The 22,039-nt window shown below is 42.4% G+C and overlaps 1 protein-coding gene across 1 annotated transcript in view; it reads right to left on the reverse strand.

Annotated features, from left to right (window-relative positions):
* Positions 1-3,381: 3,381 nt before the first annotated feature.
* Positions 3,382-22,039, reverse strand: part of LOC311087547 (NACHT, LRR and PYD domains-containing protein 12-like) — a gene marked incomplete at its 5' end in the record, with an annotated part of 62,412 nt that continues 43,754 nt past the window's right edge. Inside the window, 7 exons of the mRNA XM_084120872.1 lie at positions 3,382-4,480; positions 5,596-7,036; positions 9,112-9,273; positions 9,454-9,627; positions 10,021-10,194; positions 12,289-12,459; positions 20,798-20,971. Coding sequence (XP_083976998.1) covers positions 6,991-7,036; positions 9,112-9,273; positions 9,454-9,627; positions 10,021-10,194; positions 12,289-12,459; positions 20,798-20,971 — 901 coding nt within the window. The 3' untranslated portion in view covers positions 3,382-4,480; positions 5,596-6,990. The remainder of the gene's footprint in view (positions 4,481-5,595; positions 7,037-9,111; positions 9,274-9,453; positions 9,628-10,020; positions 10,195-12,288; positions 12,460-20,797; positions 20,972-22,039) is intronic.

The following is a 22,039-nucleotide window of genomic DNA, read 5'->3' on the forward strand; positions in this document are numbered from 1 at the left end:
GGGCGAAGTGGCTGGAAGAGGGCGAAAAGAACACCAATTATTTTTTTGCTTTAGAAAAAAGGATTGCTAAAAGAAATTCTGTAACTGAGCTCTACATTGATGGCACCCTTTCTAAGGATCTTACTCACATTTCTAAATTTGTTAGCTCGTTTTATGGTAATTTATATCAGTCTAATTTTAACAGAGAAGAAAGTGTAAGTTTTTTTGAAAAAATTCAGCACAGTATCCCTATTATTAGTGAAGATTATAAAGCATCTTGTGACGCTGATCTCTCTTTAAATGAGGTTAAAAATGCTTTGTTTGCTATGAAGAAAGGAAAATCTCCCGGGATAGATGGGCTAGGAGCGGAGTTCTATATTCATTTCTGGGAGCTTATTCAACTCCCTTTAATGCGCATGTATAGGGAGTGTATTGATCAAGGGGAAATTACCACAACAATGAAGCAAGGCATCATCTCCTTGATCCCGAAACCTGGTAAAGACCCTTACTTAATTGATAATTGGCGTCCAATTACATTATTAACTATAGATTATAAAATTCTGGCCTCTGTATATGCAAATAGACTAAAATCTGATTTAAATTCAATAATTGCAGAAACTCAAACGGGTTTCATGAAAAACCGCCACATTAGCAATAACATAAGGCTCGTTTTAGACTTGCTTGACTATGCTGACAATATTGATTCTGACGCCTTCGTTTTGTTTCTTGATTTTTACAAAGCGTTCGACACAATCGAACACCCCTTTTTAATACAAACCATCAAGGCATTTGGTTTTGGAAGCCCTTTCATTGACATTGTCAGCATGTTCTACAAAGATATAAATAGTTCTGTTATAATTAATCAAAATACTTCTCCACGATTTCAGATTAATAGGGGGGTCAGGCAGGGGTGCAACATTTCTCCCTTTTTATTTATCTTAGTAACCGAACTACTGGCTATACACTTAGTAAAGGAAGTACATTTTGAAGAAATAAAGATTTTTGGAAAAGAAATAAAGATCTCACAGCTGGCGGACGACACCACCATTTTTTTGAACAACAAGGACCAGTTGAGCATTGTCTTAGAACTGGTGGAGAAATTCTCTTCTGCGTCTGGTTTAAGGCTTAATCGATCCAAGTGTGAGCTGTTGCCACTTCATTGTTGTAGTGACTCTGCTATTGATAACATTCCAGTTAAACAGAATGTAAAATATTTAGGTATACATGTATGTAAAAATATTATAGTTAGACAGAACTTAAATTTTTCGAATAGGATACAGAAAACCAAATTAATATTCAACTGCTGGCTACAAAGAGACTTGTCCGTCTTAGGTAGAGTATTACTCTCCAAGGCAGAAGGCCTTTCTCGCTTTGTTTACCCTTCTTTGTCTCTATTTGTAAAGGACTCAATTGCTAATCAAGTCAACAAGACTTTTTTAGATTTCATTTGGAAGAACAAGTCTCATAGGCTTAAAAAGAATGTTCTCTCTAACCCTAAAGAAAAGGGAGGTCTAGAGATTTTGGATTTTATAGATGTGGTCAACACATTCAAAATTAATTGGTTAAATAGGTGCATTCGAAATCCTGATTCTATTTTTTTCTTCATTCCGAACTTTATTTTTAATAAGCTGGGTGGGCTCTCGTTTCTTCTAAAGTGTAATTTTCTACCAAATAAACTACCTATCAAACTGTCCAACTTCCATCAACAGTCCCTCTTGGCCTGGAAATTATCCTTCAATCACAACTTCTCACCACACAAATCTCTCCTTTGGAGCAACAGCGACATTCTTATTAGGAATAAATCAGTATTCTTCCCTAAGTGGTTCGATAGAGGAATTAACCATGTACTCTGCTTATTTGATGATTCTGGCTCCATGCTCTCTTATGAACAGTTTATGGAAGCTCATGATTTCCCAATACCTTTTAAAGATTTTAAATCTATCACTGATGCCATCCCTATCGGAATCAGACAATTAATTAAAAATCATCTGAGCTATGGAAACAAAGATATCAGACAGCCTTCACTTATGTTGGATGGTGTAGAACTGTCTGATAAAAAATGTAACAATAAGCATATTCGCCGACATTTGCAAAAGAGTAACTCCATTGCTCCAAGGGGGATGTTTTACTGGAATTCCTCAGTAAGTGAAATAAATTGGAAAAAAACATGGTTGATTCCTCACAAATACTGTATCTCTAATAAAGCTAAAGAGGTCCACTTTAAACTTTTACATAACATTTACCCTACAAATTGTTTTGTTGCTAAGTTTCTAGACATTGACACATGCTGCAGCTTTTGTAAACAGGACACTGAAACCATTCCTCATTTATTTTTTAATTGTCCAGTCACCAAAAGGTTTTGGGAGGATTTGGGTACTCACTTTCTCAAATCTCAAAATATAACTCACTCATTCTCCCTGAAAGATATTATCTGTTACTTTTGTTTCCCACAAGATGGCACCCTGGAGTTTGTATTAAATTTTATAATCTTATATGCTAAGTTCTTTATACACAAGCAGAAATTTAATAAGTCTTCCTTATGTTTTAAACATTATATTTTGGAACTTAATATGCTTCTTAAATCACACAAGCTTGTTAAGAACAAGAAAAATGGAAAACTTTTGTGTAAATATTATGACCTATTTCCCGAATCCTCTTAATATTCTTATTTTCCCACCTCTATTCAGTATGTATGTTTTTTTTTTTTGTTTGTTTGTTTTGTTTGTTTCTTTGGTATGGTATGTCTGTATAAATGTTGATTGTATATTGATGGTTTTACACGGTTGTACCCATTGTTGCCTTCAATAAATAAAAAAAAAAAAAAAAAAAAAAAAAAAAAAATCATCAGCTGTTTGGAGAAGTGTGCCTGATCTGAAGGTACGTTTGAAGGATTTTCTTTGCAATTCTTTCAGAAACATCGTTGTTACATTGTATGTTTCGTAAAACGTCATTATTCTCAATGGTTTTATAAAGAAGTTTACTCTTGCTCTTGCAAAAAAAAAAAAAAAAAAAAAAAAAATTCCAATGTATAAAAAAGTTACATTCGATTCCTCCGTCCTCGCGTCTTTTCCTTGCAGCCTTCCCTCGCATTCTACAGGGGGCGGAGCTGAGACGCGAGGAAAGGAAACAAGGAAAGGAAACGAGGATGCACAAATAAGAAATGAGAAGCACCCAACGAATCCTACATTTACTTGGCGACGCTCGAGGAGAAACTTTGATTGGCAGCGCTGGAAACGCCACACCCTGGAGACCCCTGCTGGTCAGAACTGTGTACATGCAGAACAAACATGTCAAACCAATTGCAAACGTTTATTGAAGATGTATGCAATTAACAAACCATCTAATACGATTAAATGTCGTGTTTTTATAATATGAACTATTTTATTAACTTGATAGGCTATTGTTATTTATAAAAAATGTCAAAATGTAAGACAAATTAAAAATGTATTCTTTTTTCTTTGAATATCAGGGTCAAGCAGTTTATAAGATGACACTGCCTTACAGGTGAATGTGATTTCAACAAATATGTTTCTGGATAAACATCTTTATTAATCCTGCATTCCAATCAGCAAATCATATTTGAGTGACAAGTTTACAGTTTATGTTGAGTTTATGCTTACAACCAGGGTTTGGTGCTGGTTATTTACCTGTCATTTCCCTCTTTAAGGATAAGTTATGTGTAGGGTTTGGGTTTCTGGACAGGAATTGTGTTACAAGATGAAAAACAAATGTTGACCCAAGAATATGTCCTGCTTGAAACCACAGCAAAGATCTTTACACACAGCAACTCAAAAGTTTATTCAGTTTCGTTCCAAGTCAAGACCATAAAAAAACATTCTCAATCAGACACTCCACCAACATGTACAACATAAGTTAACTGTCTGTGTGTGTGCTGCACAGTACACACACACACACACACACACACACACACACACACACACACACACACGTGTTGCTTACTGTGTCATAAGGCTTACACCCTGGTTAGCCAGTGCTGACTGTGTCATTCATTTGCCAAATGTTGTCCAAATTATTTTGCAATGTAATCGGGCCATATTTGCTGTGTCATGTGTGGGCCACTTTAGGTTCACATTCAGATTCACAGTGATTACTGTCCCTCATCTTTGCCAAAACTGGCCCAGTTAAGTTTTAAAGGGGTCATATAATGGTACATGCACTTTTACAAGCTGATTGTACTGAAATGTGTGTTGGCAGTGCCTGTACACAACCATCATAAAATTATAAAAATCCATCCAGTGTTTTTTTTTAATCTCCTTATATGTTTGACCCTCTCTGAAATCAAGCCGTTCGATTTTGTGACGTCACTAAATCGACGCCCCTCCCACGATGGGTGATTGACAGCAGCTTCAACACAGACCCGCCCTCGCTCGTGAGCGAGCTGTCTGTCATCATAGTTCACGCGTCACTGTTGATACCCTCACTGGAGCAGAATGGCGTCTGCGATTGTGGTGTTGAGTTCTTCGGTGTAATAAGGAACACAGCCAAGCCCGCATTAATGCACGGGCTTACCTGGGCTGAAGCCCAGGGGCCTCCCAAGTTCAGGGGCCTCCCATGTTCAGGTTTATGATGAGCTGAAAAGGTCATATTGTTTTAACTTGTCAGATTTTGTCGCTGTATGTCGCTTGTGGACGTTGGTAGTGCTGTCGCTTTATGTTATTGTTATGTTATTGTTATGGTGCGTTTATACCAAACGCGAATAGAGCGTCTGGCGCGACGCCGCGCAAGTGGTTTCAATGTTAAGTCAATGCAAAGACGCGTTTACGCGCGTCTAGAGGTCCCGCGGCGCGAATGAGGCAAAAGTCCGCTCAGTGCCGCTAACGTCTCGCTTTGGGGTGTGTCTGTTGCGAGTGTGTTTAATCTAAGTTTTTTTTCAACACACGGACAGATGCACGCGATTACATTTAGAAATAGACAAGCTTTGTTTCCAAATGCACCAAGCAATTATCCTTTCAATTTTATAAACTTTTATAAACCCAGCCAATATAATCACAATGAACACATCCAAAATAAAATCTTTAACATGTAGGCTATATAACAACTGCAAGCATCTAATTTGTAAACAAAATGATTTACGCACTAAATCCAGCATAAACTCACTGAGACTGTCGACAGTTTCTTTTCCATGCATCATTTTATTATAGCCTATCCATGTTTGTGGTTAGTTACAGTCAAATCATTTAAAACAGTGAAATCGCCCTCGAACTCTTTTGTCTTGCCTGCACTGCACTCGAGACGGTGACGGGAGCTGAGCTCCACTGAAAGGCTTCTTTCCTATTGGTTGTAGCTCGCGAAAATCGCTTCTCATTTGCATAAAGTTGAAATTTAGTTGCTGTGTGTGGTTGTTAAATAAAGTGTCTTGTTGTGTCTTGTGTTTATGTGCTCAGTGATATGTTAATAACAATATTAAAATTGAAAACAATATTTAAAAAAACTCACTGTTGTAGGTCTCGAAAGAAACTAATGCATTCTGTGATGTAGATTACCTAGATATTACACTTTTTTTAAAATGAGACTCTATAAATCGAGGGGATGGGGGGCCTACAAAACCTCTCAGCCCCGGGGCCTAACATTAGGTTAAGGCGGCTCTGAACACAGCAGTCATTTGGATGTTCCTAAATCCGAACCGTTGAAGATGCAGTAGCTGAGTTTTGTTTTTTAAGGGATATGGCCAAAGGATTGACGCGGGGATTCCCTCACGGGGATTCCCCACGATCGTCCATGCTTTCATGTTTGCACAAATTAGTTCACACCAGACAGCTTTACAAACGAGAAAAAAACGGATCGGTACCAACGTGTTCCTGCTGAACCTCCAGAAGAAGTGAGTGCTAATGTTTTATTAACCTTTATATTAATATTTATATTAATCTTTGCAAATTTGCAAACCTTGCTGCAGGCTTCACAATGAATGCGGCTGTTTACACTCAGGGTACATTACAGCATGTTTTCTATGTACAACGTTCTCAATATAATTCATAATCCCACGTTTATAATGAACAACGCGTTATGGTTTTTGTGTTATTGTGTTAGAAACGGTGTACGCACAGAACAGAGGGGCGGGGTGAGCAAAGCTCATTATCATTTAAAGACACATGCACTGAAACGGCGTGCTGAAAACAGAGCTGTTTTTGACCAGGTAAAATGAGTGTTTTCTTACAATACTAATGAGAATTTTTAATTAAAGTATATTACAAATTTTTAATTTAGACCCTAAAGAATCATGTTAGCTTGTACAAAAATGGCATTATATGACCCCTTTAAGATTAAATTATTAAATTAAATTATTCAGATTAGTCATCCGGGCCATAAGAAGGCCTGCAGTGCCGCATCAGTGCCTGAAGTGGCCCACATCCGTCTGCTATCTGAGGAGCGAGTGAAACACACACAAATGCTGTTAACTGGTAAACATGTTTAGTCGGTCTGTAGAGGAGAAGAGACTTCATCCACAGAACAAAGACAATATACTGTAGATCTGTGCATCAGCAACAGACACACACACACACACATAACTAACTTCATATACAATAAAACAATAAAGATATTCTGTGTATAAAATGTAAGAGAGATAATGTAAATGTTTAAAAGTTACATGTAAACTTTATATCTTTTGAAACATTTATGTGCTATACTTGACAATCACGTTCATGATTAGAAATATTTTAATAATTATGGATGACTTCAATCCAAACATTATCATATTTGCAGGCCTGATACTGAAGATTTCTGCTGACACTCATCTGAGCTTCTTCCTCTGTTCCTCCTTTAATTACAACTAAACCATAATTTGGCTGAATAATAAACCAACATGAATCATTCAATATCACATGTTTCTAATACACATGCTAACACACACACTGCTTTATTTAACTGTGAAGTCTGAGTCTCTTCCACCTGTATGAAACACATTTACACATTTATTTCTCCTCATGGACAGTAGTGAGACTCTTCTGTGGATCACCTGATGGTTTCTGCTCCTCTCATGATCATTTCACACTATGATATAACGCATCCATCATAGTTTGATGATTGACCTTCATCTCTGTAAAGTGGAACAGAAGAGAAAACTATCAGTGTTCAGTGGAACAAAGTGCAACTTATTATATTTCAGTTGCTGTTTTTTTTAGTAAAAATAAGTTCAATTGAGTATAATAGATTTAAAACCTGAATCATGTTCATATGTGTGTGTGTGTGTGTGTGTGTGTGTCGGTGCGACTCCTATTGAGTCTCTGTAAAGGAGAAACTAATGAGTGTACGGCGTATGGAATAAACCACAGGGAGCAAATACAAATGTTATTTTGAGTTCAAACACAAACCTTTAGTTAAAGCCGTTTGTCCTCTAGTTTAGACATGTTTGTAGGCTCTTAGTAAAGTAAGTGTAAAGTAGTGTGACGTGTTGCTTGTCACAGTAAAACACACTAGAGACAGTGTTTCCCCTAGGTAAAACACATATTTACCGGTAAATCTTTTTAAAATTGACTTTTGCAAATAACCTTTGTTAAATTTATAGAAGTATTTGTTAATATTAATGGACCAGAGCTTAAATAGTTTTATTTTTTAACTAACAACTAAAAAAAGATTTATAAATACTAACAAATATATTGCTCATTCATTGTTTGTTAATGTTAGTTAATACATTTATATGACAAACAAATTTTAAATTGTTTTTTTTTGTGAAGTTTTTATTTCTATGATGCATTTATTGGAGAGAATAATCCTGTCAGACGCAGCACTGCTGTGAACGCGCGTTCACGTTTAAACACAATTTAAACAATGTATTATTCAATGCATTACTTCTATATAATTATATATTAAGTTGCTCAAGCAAGTGGTAAAATATTTAACCATGTATTTATATTAAAATCTTTTGCATTTAAATTTTAATACAATAAATCTTGCATGTCACAAAGAACTTGTTTTTCCACCTCCACGAATGTCATTATGTCGCCTTGTTGAGGTAAATTGTAGTTTTCCTTGCTTTACCCCGGTCTTAAAGTGAAAAAAGTAGTATTTAATTAAATAAATTTATGGTGAGATTACTACACTTTATTTAATTAATCGCACTTATGGTGAAATGACTACATTTTCAGGTCAATCTGTGTTCATTTTGACCACGAAACATGCGCTGTCACTTTAATTCAGCGTTTGCAGCACAGCAGAAATCATAGACGGTATATAAACGGCAAAAGTAGACTCGGTGCGGAAACGATCGCTGCACTGCTGTATACGCACCGCAACTGGAACGGATCGATCATCGACGGACTGCATCCGCGTGCAGTGTGAAAGCTCTGTAAACATGGGTAAGGGAAAAAATACTCACCGCACACGCACTGCAAACAAAATATGTGTGAAACGGGCGTAGACTTGGAGCAGGAGAGCTACTCCGGCTGCTACTCGCAGTAGAGCGAGTGTTGCCATCTTCAGTTCAGCGACATATTTCCCGCCGCGCGCTCTCTGTCCGGCCGCTAGTGCTCATCTGTATTTGACGCAAGTGTTTGTTTGTGTGTGAGTGTGCGCGCTTGCGCACTCATTGGGATAATTGTAAACGCGCAAACACAGACAGAAAAGACATGCCATCGTGGAAATAAGATAAATAACATATTACTTAAGGGCTATTTAGTTTTTTTTAATAAAATAACAAATTGTAATCTGGCGCTATAAAGAAAATCAAATCATATTTACTTGACTTCAAGGGGGGCGGGGGGAGCCGTTAGGAGGGCAGGGCGCCCCCCTTATATAATGGTAGGGGAAACACTGAGAGACAGAGGCATTTCTCATGTGAGCTGGACGCTGTGAGCTGAAGCTGGAACTGCACTGATTTTAGCAGGAGTGCAGCGTTTTCCTACAATCTGACCAAGTCTGTTTCACACTGAAATGATTCACTTCTACTGACACAGTTAATAAAGCAGGTGTTGATGTATAAAGCTGTGACCGTGAGCTTTTGTTCTCTTTCCTCCTTTGTGTTAAACATTTCAATAACTTCACATTTTGTTCTCACACAAACCCTTTGTTGCAATAAAGCTTAATGATAATTTCCTTTCACGAATGTTTGAAAGGTTTGTTCACATATCAGAGGTAAATGAAGATCTCTTTAATATCTCAGTGATGTTTCCTCACCTCAGGACACAGTTTGAGTTTCGTATCACGTCTCTGAGCCGCTGATTTGAGTCTCCTATATTATTGAAACTCAGATCAAGCTCTTTTAAAAACTGCAGTGCTTTTGAGTTAGTCAAAGAATGAGTTAAAGAAGAAACATCTGTAATGTCACAGTGATATAGTCTAGAAAGACACAAACAGAGGAAGAGAGATTATCTTACAAACAAATCATGAATATGAAGAATTTTACACAAATATAATGTGAACTCAGACTCATCGTGAGATATTGAGTATAAAGTGTTTTAGTTTAAACTGTTGAAGTGATTTTAAGCATTTTGATTCTTGTCTGTGAATGTGACTGACCTCAATCTCTCCAGTTTACAGTGTGGATCCTTCAGTACGGCACATAAGTGCTTCACTCCTGTGTTTCCTAGTTCATTCCAGCCCAGGTTCAGCACTCTCAGGTGTGATGGGTTTGATTTCAGAGCTGAAGTCAGGATGAGACTCTGTTTCTCTGTAATACTGCAATCACTCAGACTGAAGACAGAGAAATAACAATAGTTCACATCTATGATGATCATCTTATTGAAGAGCTACAGCAGCATTTAGTTTCCAATAGTCTGTTCTGAAACCCAGTCACACTAGTTCTGTGTGCTGGAAGACACTGTTTCTCCTCTTTAACTATTTATTTGACGTCTCTCTTCTTTATTCTCTGTTGAAAAGGTAGATTTCTGCATGTACACAATCAGTACATTGTATCAAATGCTGGAAATTAAACAATTACTATCTAGATAAAAGCACATAAAAATGTGAGCAATAGGGAAAACCCAGAAAGTGCACTGCTATAAACAATGAAACATAAGCCCTGCTGTCTTCAAATAAATAAACTTCAGTCACACTGTAATTGCTGTACAGTATAATGATACTAACTGTAGTTTCTCCAGCTTGAATTTTGGGTTCATCAGTAGATCACTGAGGTTTTTCACTCCAGAGTCTCCTAGTTTATTCCAGCTCAGGTTCAGCTCTCTCAGGTGTGACGGGTTTGATTTCAGAGCTGAAGTCACATCAGAACAACCTTCATCTGTCATATAACAGCCTCTTAAACTACATTAACAGAGAGAGAAGAAAATAAGACAGAAGAAAAGAAAACTCTTTATTCTGTGAAGACAGGTTTGATTTCAGAGCTGAAGTCAGGATGAGACTGTTTCTCTGTAATACTATACAGACTGAAGACAGAAAGAGAAAAGTTTATGATGATCAACTAACGTGTTTAGCTTCATCCAGCAGACTTTTGCTGACAAATAAACAGGGATATCCAGGTTCAGGGAACACAGAGAAAGACTACACATTGTTCATTTAAATATACTACCAACATTGTAACAAGACAAAGGTTGTCTTGATCTATGTATGTTAGTTTACACATTCATTTCATATAATTTTTTAAGGGTCTTAAAACACATTTTTGAGATGTGAACAGATATGTACAGGCTGCACATCACTGAAAATAATAAAAGCCCTCATAAGGATTACCAATAAGTGGAAATTGGTTATTTGTGAGTGAATAAATTGAACTTTGATCTTTGATGCTCATACATATTGCTTGGACGCATTGGCGTTTGATTGAAATGTAACATCTATGCAAAATAATCCTTCAATCATTTCTCATTCCTGTTTGAAATAAGTGATTGTGTTTTGTCAACAATAAGTATAAAAGTTCTGCATTTCAATTTTGTAGTGTGGATCATTCATTGCAACATTTAATCTGATTCTCATGTTTAAGAATCTGTTTTCTGCTCGACAAATAATTTATGCTACTGTTCACTGACATGCTTTTAAAGCTACTGATATCCAATTTTTTTGTCCTTCAAACATCTTAAATTGCACATGTGTAGATCAGGAAAATCAAAATTTCCCCCGAACCCCCCTAGCAACATCAATTCTGGGACCTCAGTTTTTCTAAAGTCCTGCGTACGGCCCTGCCTTCATGTTACCATTGTCTTCTGTCTGGCTTTGTTCCCTGTAACTGCTGTTGGTGACCTTCATGTTTCTCACTCAAGTATTTGTTTTTTAGTTTTGTTCACGTTTATTTGAATAAAGCTGCACTTGCGTTCAGTAGAGATGGGAGAAACAAAGCTTTTCAGAGCTTCAAATCAATTAAACCAATTTCTTCACAAAATGATTCACTGTTTTGAAGAGTTAGTCTAAGCGTGTAGTTTCGAAACGACACACGCTGGCCAAAAACTGCATAAAAACACCACCTACAAACCCATTACAAATGTTTTACTGAAAGTAAAATATATCAAATGCAATTAACTAATCATCTAATATGATTAAATATCAAGTGTCTGTATAATATGTGCTCTTTCATCAATTTTCAGTGCTTGTTTTGTTTATTTTATGGATGGCTCAGCTAAACAGGCCAATAAGAAACTATTAACTACTATTATTCCTTTTAATTATACTAATGTCTAATTATAACATCTACAAATGTATAAAACTGATCAGAGATCAGGTTAAACCCACATACACTTGTTCAATCTTAGTAAATCTGCATGATTCATGGGTTCACAGAGATCATCGCCCCCCAGTGGTGAACCATTGACATTTCCAAACGTTTCGAAAGTTATGACGTAACTAAGCCTCGTTTCCTGAAATCATGTGACTTTGGCAGTTTGATACACACTCCGAACCACTGATTCAAAACAAAAGATTCGTAAAGGTTTCGTAGCTTCATGAAGCGTGTTTTGAAAGCGCCCATCACTAGCGTTCAGTGGATCTTATTACAGGCAGATACTGATCACAGACTTTTAAAATGCACTTGTTCAATTTTTACAAGTTACAGTATATGCTGCACCAAAATTAGACATTTTACATTTTGGGAAATACAAACATTGAATTGAAAGCAGTTATGAAGATTTCTGATTCTGATGTCACAAAAAAACATTGTTCTGCCTCTACAGTAACTGAAATAATTATTGACCCATGATCAAACTGTCTGTCTTAACCAAATATTTAAAGCTTGATAACATGTTTTAATTGTGTTTTTATTTGCTGTTTAATTGTATTACTTTAAATTGTTGTGGCTCTGTGTGACTGAGGAAAAAACTGCTCTCACTCAAACAAGTGAGGAAATATTATCATCAGCTAACATTACTACTAAAAGTAAAGTAATATTATAAATAAATGAGCAATACTCACGTCAGTGTGTTGAGTTGACAGTGTTTATCCTGCAGTAGAGCAGCGATCTGATTCACTCGTGTGTCTCCTAGTTCATGTCTACTCAGATTCAGCTCTTTCTGGAGTAACGGGTTTTTACCCACAACTCTATTCACATACTGACAGGCTTCCTCTGCAGCAGGACTCACAAACCTGCAGAAGAGTCAATTCAGTTCTCAACTAAATGTCTGTTGCATTACAAAAACAATTGATATGATAAAGAAAATTCTTTGAACATTTACATACACAAATAAATCTAAATTTAAAAGAAACTAGAGCGACACTCAGTCCTAAAGCAAACTCATAAGAACAGAAACGTCTCACAGAGCAGAAGGGCAAAAGCTCACTAGATCATGGTTTTCAGTATGAATACAGAGTGTGAAATTAAGATCTTTCTGGCTTTTAAGCAGGAGAAGTGAGAAACGTCAGCACAGAGAAAACGTACTCGGTTACCTAATGTAACCTCGGTTCTCTCTAGAAGAGGGAACGAGTATTGCGTAAGTAGCTTACGCTTCGGGAAAGTTCTCTTTCTTCGAGATCTGAAGCCAAAAAATTATCCTTAATTTTGCATTTATTGTCAACGCAGTGCAGCAGCAGGCAGACCAAAGCAAGCTGTATAAGCGTGCTCATTGGCTGCCAGGCGGCAACTGCTTAAGCCTATCAGTGAGCCCGGTGTGACGTCACACCCAATGAGGGCGCTTCGGGCCCTCCACACCCTTCTAACCGTCAAGAAGGGTGTGGCCAGTGTGTATATATTGCGGGCTCACAGGCTGAACTCTGGTTTTCATAGTCTGAAGCGCAAAAGCTTGTGGCGCGTCACGGCAGGTTACGCAATACTCGTTCCCTCTTCTAGAGAGAACCGAGGTTACATTAGGTAACCGAGTACGTTCTCTTACGAGAGGTTCTCTCATATTGCGTAAGTAGCTTACGCTTCGGGAACCCATTGTCAACGCCGTGCGCGCCGAGCATCCAACACATGAATCCCAGGGAGACCGGTGAAAAACATAGCGTTGAAACAGGTGGCCGGTGGCCAACGCCTGTACCAAGCCTTTCACTTCACATAAATGACAGAGCAGCATAGCCGGTCTGTATTCATCAGTGTAAATGGTGTGGCCGGCAGCGCGGGCCCACACAGTGCATAAACACGTATAGGGAAAGAAGAATAGAGCAGAAACACTGGTCTATTTATGGAAAAAAATCCTTCCCCTGGTGCCAACCAGAAAATTAACCAGTAAGTGGACATAGTCTGCACTTATACTGATAACAGCGTAGCCTGCAGGGCGGGAACTTCCAGGTTATAAAACCTCACGAATGTAGATGGGGAGGCCCAGCCCGCCGCCATACAAATATCGTGAATCGAAATTCCGCTGGACCAGGCCCACGAAGAGGCCATGCCTCTAGTGGAGTGGGCTCTGACACCCAAAGGACACTGCAGGTGTTTGGAGGCGTAAGCTGCTGCAATCGCGTCCACTATCCACCTGGACAGGCTCTGTTTCGAGGCGGCGAGACCCTTGGTGCATCCGCCAAAAGAAACAAAGAGCTGCTCGGACCGCCTGAAAGCGGCGGAGCGCATGATGTAAACTCTCAGCGCCCTAACAGGGCAAAGGAGGTTATCACTGTCCCCGTTATCGGATAATGGCAGAGCCGAGAGGGAAATGATTTGTGCCCTAAAGGGGGTACCAATCGCTTTGGGAACATAACCGTGTCGCGGTCTGAGAATGACTTTAGAGTCATTCGGTCCGAACTCGAGACATGCAGGGCTAATAGATAGCGCGTGCAGGTCCCCCACGCGTTTTACTGAAGACAGAGCTATCAGAAAAACGGTTTTGAGCGAAAGGTACTTAAGATCCACAGATTCAAGCGGTTCAAAAGGAAAAGCCTTCAGGGCCTCCAGGACCAAGGACAGATCCCAAATAGGAACCGAGGGGGGCCGCGGGGGATTCATCCGTCTGGCTCCTCTGAGGAAACGGATAATAAGCTCATTCCTACCGATTGCCCGGCTGCGCGTCGTCTCAGCGAACGCTGCAATAGCCGCCACATACACTTTGAGCGTGGAAGGGGACCTACCCTTTTCCAACAGCTCCTGTAGGAAGGAGAGCACTTGCGAAACCCTGCATGTGTGTGGATCAAAGCTCTTAGCAGCGCACCATTTAGAGAACACAGACCACTTAGACGAATAGAGCCGCCTCGTGGAGGGAGCTCTAGACTGCGTGATCGTGTTCACAACCCCTTCTGGCAGGTCAACGGATATCCGTTGATTACCCATGCATGCAGAGACCACCGCTCCGGGTGGGGATGCCAGATTGACCCGCCGGCTTGAGAGAGGAGATCCTTCCTCACCGGGATCGGCCATGGGGGTGAGTGCGACAGCCTCACCAGCTCTGGGTACCAAATCTGGTTCTCCCAGCGCGGGGCTATAAGGAGCACTGGGTGCTGTGTTTCCCTGATCCTTGTTAAAACCTGAGGTAACAGGGAGATCGGGGGAAAAGCGTACAGCGTGAGGCTGGGCCAAGTCTGGGACAGCGCGTCCTCGCTTTTTTTGAGAAAAATGTCGGGCAGTGAGCGTTGTCTTTCGACGCAAAAAGGTCGACCTCCGCCCTGCCGAATAGGCGCCAGAGGAGCTGGACTGTCTGAGGATGCAGGGACCAATCTCCCGGGGGAATGATGTCCCTGGACAGTCTGTCTGGTCCCACATTCAAGTGGCCCGGCACGTGCGCGGCTCTCAGCGAGCGCAACGAGCGGTGAGCCCACACGAGAAGGCGTTCTGTCAGTTTGCACAGGCTCTTGGATCTGACACCGCCCTGTCGGTTCACATAGGATACCACTGACATGTTGTCCGAGCGGACTAACACATGGTGATCCCGTATGAATGGGAGGAAGCGCTTGAGAGCGTTCTCGACCGCTATCATCTCCAAACAATTTATGTGGAGGCATTTCTCCTGGTCCGACCACAGGCCAAATGCCGGTCTGCCCTCGAAAAGAGCGCCCCAGCCTGAGGTGGAAGCGTCCGTCGAGATAACTTTGCGGTGCGAGACGGCTCCCATTGTCACTCCCCGCTGGTACCAGTCGGCCACTAACCAGGGCTTCAGTGCTGAAACGCAGCTCTGAGTCACTCTGATTCGAATGCCGCCAGAAGCCCAGGCTCTGTGAGGCACTCGGGCGTTCAACCAGCGTTGAAGCGGGCGCATACGCAGTAGACCCAGCTGAAGCACTGCTGCAGCTGAGGCCATGCAACCCAGCATCCTCTGAAATGTCTTTAGAGGAGCGGTGCTGCCCGACCGAAAGGAAGCGGCCAGGCGTCGAATGCAGCGCGCGCGCTGTGTCGACAGACGGGCCGTCATTGCCACAGAGTCCAGTTCCAAACCCAGAAAGGAGGTTGAACGACTGGGCACCAATGAGCTCTTGGTCCAGTTGACCGTAAGCCCCAGGCTTTCCAGGTGGCTGAGGAGCACTGTTCTGTGAGCGATGAGCTCGGCCTCTGACTGTGCTAGAATCAGCCAATCGTCCAAATAATTCAAAATCCGCATTCCCTGACCTCTCAGGGGAGCGAGAGCCGTGTCCATGCACTTCGTGAATGTACGGGGTGCTAGAGACAGGCCGAATGGTAGGACGGTGTATTGATATACCTGACCGTCGAAGGCGAATCTCAAGAATGGCCTGTGACGGGGTATTATCTGGATTTGAAAGTATGCGTCTTTCAGATCGAGAGAGATAAACCAGTCCCTCGGGCGAATTTGCGCGAGGATCTGCCTGGTTGTGAGCATTTTGAACGGTCTTCGCATGAGAGCTTTGTTCAAATATCTCAGATCCAAAATCGGTCTGAGAGCTCCGTCCTTCTTGGGAACGAGGAAATAACGGCTGTAAAAGCCCGACTCGCTCAACGAAGGGGGAACCGGTTCTATAGCCCCTTTGCACAGAAGTGTCGCTATTTCTGCTCGAAGCAGATGTGCTACTTCCCCATTCACTCTCGCCTTAAAGCGCGGGGGGCGGCGAGCGAACTGCAGAGTATAGCCCTGTTTTATTGTGTTTAGCACCCATTCTGATGCACCTGGGATAGCCTCCCACGCTTCTGCGTGTGCAGCCAGGGGCAGGATGGCCTCCGGGCTCTGATCGCCGCGTATCGCGGGCTCGAGAGCTCGAAACGGAGGGGCGGGTGCAGCGCGCGCGCTCTCTGTGGTTAGACACGGCGGATCGCACGCAGCGATAACTGGCCGTTTTACACGTGGTGTCCCGGTGGCTTTGGACGGGGAACACACAGCGTGAGGCGCGACGCGCGAGGGCGGCGTCGGGGGCGAAATGTTCGTTAGTATGTGTGAGCGCAGGGGAGCGGGCACAGCATCTATATTTAGAGCATGACCGGTTGTGAATGGCCGTGTGACAGAGCGGGCAGTGAGTAGACGGGGGCACCGTGAAGTGGACACGTGACCTACTCGAGCGGATTCTACTCGCTTTATGAGAGTGGGCTCTGTGAGAGACACGGGATTTATAGTGCTTGTGTGCAGGGGTGAATACAGAAACGTGGGCACATTCACTGCATTTGAAACACATGCGGCGCGAGCTGTGCAACCAGACATAATGCTCTCTTTGAGATTTCTCTGGGTCGCCGTGAAAACGGCGGTGGTTTTATGCAGGCGAGAGGGTGAGATTACCGGCTCGTTGGCTGCGAAATGAGTGTCCGCAGTAACCGTGGCAACGGGGACTGACAGGACATGAAGCTTTGACGGTGGTCCGGCCGCAGCGGGACACAGCCGTCGCTTCTTTCCTCGGGCTAGGAGGTCTTAGCGGGCTCCGGTTTCACCGTAATCCTCTGCCGGGGTCCCCGGGGAGGAGGCGGTCTGTTTCGGCTGGAGGAGCGCGATCTAGGGCGGCCGCCCTGTCGTCGCTGCGATGACGGAGGTCGAGCTGGACGCTGGGTGGAACTTTGCGCAGGCTGGTCGCGGGGACGGCGTGCAGCAGAGCTAGAGCGTCGAGGCAGGAAGAGATTCATCGCCTGTGTAGTCTTCTGTACCTCCGAGAAACGGTCAACGATCCCGCTAACCGCTGGGCCGAACAGGCCGGTGGGAGAGAGGGGGGTGTTGAGAAACACCGCACGCTCAGACTCTCTCATGTCGGCGAGCGTCAACCAGAGATGCCTCTCTGTAACGGTCAGAGAAGCCATGCACCGTCCGATGGCCTGGGCAGCGGATTTCGTAGCGCGAAGGGAAAGGTCCGTCGCGCTTCTTAGATCCGTAATGGAAGATTCCAGACCTTTCTCGTCCATATCACGGAGGAGATTAGCCTGGAGAATCTGCAGCACGGCCATGGAGTGAAGGACAGAAGCAGCTTGACCGGCGGCGGAGAAAGCGCGGCCGACAAGGGCTGATGTGGTCCTTAGACGGGAGGGCAGCCTTTGAGCGCCAACGAGAAGGCGGGCAAAGGTGCGCTGCTACCGCCTCTTCCAAGGGGGAAAGGCATTATACCCCTTCTCAGCGGCACCGTCAACCTGTGAGAGCGTCGATGAAGCGTGTGAAGAGACCCTCGCGGAAACCGGTGCATTCCATGACTTAGAGAGCTCGCTGTGGAGCTCAGGCAGGAAAGGCGTGGTTCTGGAAGCTGGCGATCGGCGGCGGCGATGGAGAAAGCAGCCGTCGAGCCTGTTTGGTGCTGGCTCCTTAGGAGGAGACCACTCGAGGCCTAACTGGTCAACAGCCCGGGTAAGGAGGCGCAAAAGCTCTGCGTCCTCGCCCGCTCGAGAACGGCCAGAATCCTGGACTGTAGAGGAGGCGGTGGACCAGTCCTCACTGTCAGACGCCAGGATAGAGCAGCTGTCAGCGGCGCGTCTATCAGACTCATCCGCCTCGTCCCCTGAAACGGCGGCGGCGCGGGCGAGAGCCGGCGGTTGAGCGGGCGGGAGGGGGGGGCGGAGAGGGCGAGAGAGAAGCTCGAGGGAGAGGTTCCGGCGAGCTTCTGAACGCCGCATCTGTCTCTGGTGGTCGCTGCGAGCGGCGCTTTTTCTTGCGCGGCCCAACAGGGACATGCGGAGCGACAGCCTGGTCAAAAACCTCAAGTCGAGCCCGCAGGGTCGATATTGAGAGTTCTTCGCACTCGGGGCAGCCGCCCGTAGAGAGTGCGGCGGCGGCGTGATCGCGGCCCAGGTAGAGAGCGCAGATGAGATGGCGGTCTCCGTTGCTGAGCGGGGCGCGGCACGAACCGCAGGAAAAACGAGGCATTTTGACAAAAACGCCTTGCGCTCTTTTAGAGAAAGTGCGTGTCGCAGGGCGAACACACACACAACACAGAAAATGCAGAGAAAAAGGATATGTCGCCGGATAGCGTAGCAGGCACGGATGGCTGAAGGCGGCGAAGGTGGCCGGCTTCCTCAGGCGCTGTCCTAGGCTTGCTGGTCGCTGGTTTCAACGGCGGCGGCTTCTCAAGATCCAGCGATGCGAAGAGCTTCGCTGAAGACAAGAAAATCAGAGTTCAGCCTGTGAGCCCGCAATATATACACACTGGCCACACCCTTCTTGACGGCTTCGCGCCCTCATTGGGTGTGACGTCACACCGGGCTCACTGATAGGCTTAAGCAGTTGCCGCCTGGCAGCCAATGAGCACGCTTATACAGCTTGCTTTGGTCTGCCTGCTGCTGCACTGCGTTGACAATAAATGCAAAATTAAGGATAATTTTTTGGCTTCAGATCTCGAAGAAAGATAACTTTCCCGAAGCGTAAGCTACTTACGCAATACGAGAGAACCTCTCGTAAGAGAACTGGCTTGTGAAACTGCATGTTTGTGAACATCTGAAGACTCATAGACCTGCTGTAGAGAGATGCAGTGAATCTGGGCTTGATGGAAAACTATTGTGTTCAGAAAACTATTTCACTAAAAGGTTATCTAGAATTTTGATGAGAAGTGTGCACAAAAATAAAATTGTGCATTTCAATTATCAAGGTATACTCCAGAATAGCAGCCCATATACTGACCCATAATCTGTCTATTTGACCTTTAGCTCGTATCACAACTAAACTGTGTAGACATGTGCCGGTATTCGGTAATGCGATAAATGGCGATAATGAATATGCACGATATTGTTATCGCGGGCACTTCAAAATACCGTGAAAAATAATAGATCAGAATTTATATTTATAGAACGCGCATTAGCTTATTTTCCATCAACCGCTTAAACAAACACTGCGTATATGCTGCGCTAAACACGTGCGCACTCTGATGTAAACAATCCCCACATGTAGAAGCACTGTGTGCATGCGGCGCAGTGCGCACTCTAGTCTAATGTAAACAATCCTCACAAGAAGCACGGCGGAAGGAGGAACGCTGCCGACGATTTATCCCCCTTCTAAAAAGCAGGGCTGCCAACTCTACGCCTTCAGCGTGAGACCTTACACTTTTCACACGCTCTTGCGCCACACATCCATTTTCTTACGCAGAAAAAAAAAATAATAATAATCCCGGAGCAAAGAGGACACTGACACCCGACAGACTAGACAGAGCAGGATACTTTTGATATGAAAAAAAATTCAGTTTTGTCCATTTTATTACGAAATTCAGACAATAAATACCGTTTTGCCGCTTGTAAATGTGATGTGACAGATCGCTGTAGCACTTCAGTTCAAGTAAACCGATCATGTTACTTTTTATTTAAAGATACAGTACAACTTACCGAAAGGTATTTATTCCTCATACATAATATCGATCAATCAGTGTTTTTCAACCACGGGAAGAGGTCAATAAAACTGCATGTGAACAATTATGTCACAGAACGTTACATTTACCTCAGGAAAGCCATTTAATGACCAACACGTTAGTTGACTAGAACAAAATAGCTATAGAGAGGAGTATTTTGCAAAATATGTGCACTATATTACATTTGTATTATATTTTTACTTGTGTCATAATTGTTATTATAATGAAAATCAAATTATATTTAATTTAATTTGTTAATTTGTAACCTTTAATAATACCAGCTGACAGGGCTCTCTGTATGTTTACAGCATTATGTGAGATTTTTTCTTGAGAAATATTAACATTTAGGCCATCTACTGTAGCCTACTAGTATAAATCCAAAGAGTCAATATTGAATCAAGATTGAAATCAAATCCCAAGAATTGAATTGAAATCGTGAAAATTGTGTAAAATTCTGTTTAGTTACCAAATGTTTTGACAATCACAATTACACCTATTGTGATGCAAGTTTTTTTTTCCTACATCCCCTCCCAATCCATCCTTTTCTCTCGAGCAATTAAAATATCGTGATAATACCGTATACCGTGATAAAAGCTCAATCAATTAATCGCAGCATGAAAATTTGATACCGGCACATGCCTAAAACTGTGTTGACGTTTATCATCATCATGACAGAATCTGCAGCATCTGATCTGATCTTGATCATTTTGATGCAACAAATTGTCAAGCTAATTGTATAGCTAAAATAATATATTAGTTATGAATATTTAGCCTCCATATAGCTAATTTAGTTAATTATTTGATCCCGTCTCACCTCAGTGTCTTCAGTTGACAGGCTGGATCCTGTAGTAAATCATTGAGCTTCTTCACTCCTGATTGTCCAGGATCATTTCCTGTGAGATCCAGCTCTATCAGGTGTGAAGGGTTTGATCTCAGAGCTGAAGCCAGAGCTTTATAACCTTCTTCTGTCACACTGCAGTTAGAGAGTCTAGAACAGGAATGAAAGCATTCAGCTGATTAATCAGTTAAACCAGAACAATATAAATCCTTAAACTTGAATTTTATTTTGTTCTTTGTACAAATGCATTGAAAGTTAGTTGCAAAAACTGACGACGGAATATGGAGGCAAACAAAAGGCACAGAAATCTTTAATATGTTAGACATCATCACTTTCGAGATTACAATTATCTAAAACTGTGTAAGCCTGTTTATCGGTCCAAATGAGGGTTTCCGCCAGAACGGGTGAAGGTCTCTGCGTGTTTATCACATTTTATCACAACCTTGAATTTAAGTTAGATTGCCAATTGGTTTTTGGTCAATTATATAATAGTTTAGCAATACATTTGATTGTTCTACTTAACTCTTTACTTATATTTTACCCGCTCATATTAGGAAGCTGTCGCTCAGACGTCCTCACGCCTTGTTTAACGCGGGTCTCACGATCACAATCTCGCCAGCTTCGGTCACTAAACAGAGGTAATTGCTATATACCTGAGATCGGTCACATTCACGCTTAAACAATCAAAGATACTTTGGTATAGCCCCCGTGATTGCATACACTTGAAATTAAAGTAACGTTTACTTCAGTAGAGGTATGGCCACTACTACAGATATAAGTCAACCAACTTTACTTGTCTTATAATAGCTTTGGATTGGCCATGCCGTGGTTTCCCACGTACACTTATCTAAAGTAACATTAAATTAAAAGGTAAGACACACCCAGATTTAGGCTGGTCAAGCAGCACTTTTGCTGCCCTAAACAGAAATTCACTTCTTGTCTTTGCAAAACACGTACACTTGAATTAGCGCCAAAATATTAGTCATCACTAATCTGACGCAATACTTGCGCTAACTTACGAATCTGTTTAATTCAGCTCTCTCAGCCATGATGGGTTTGATTTCAGAGCTGAAGTCAGGATGAGACTCTGTTTCTCTGTAATACTGCAATCACTCAGACTGAAGACAGAGAAATAACAATAGTTCACATCTATGATGATCATCTTATTGAAGAGCTACAGCAGCATTTAGTTTCAATAGTCTGTTCAGAAACCCAGTC

This window comes from Abramis brama (genome assembly GCF_963993115.1).
Source record: "Abramis brama genome assembly, chromosome: 7".
Taxonomy (NCBI): domain Eukaryota; kingdom Metazoa; phylum Chordata; class Actinopteri; order Cypriniformes; family Leuciscidae; genus Abramis; species Abramis brama.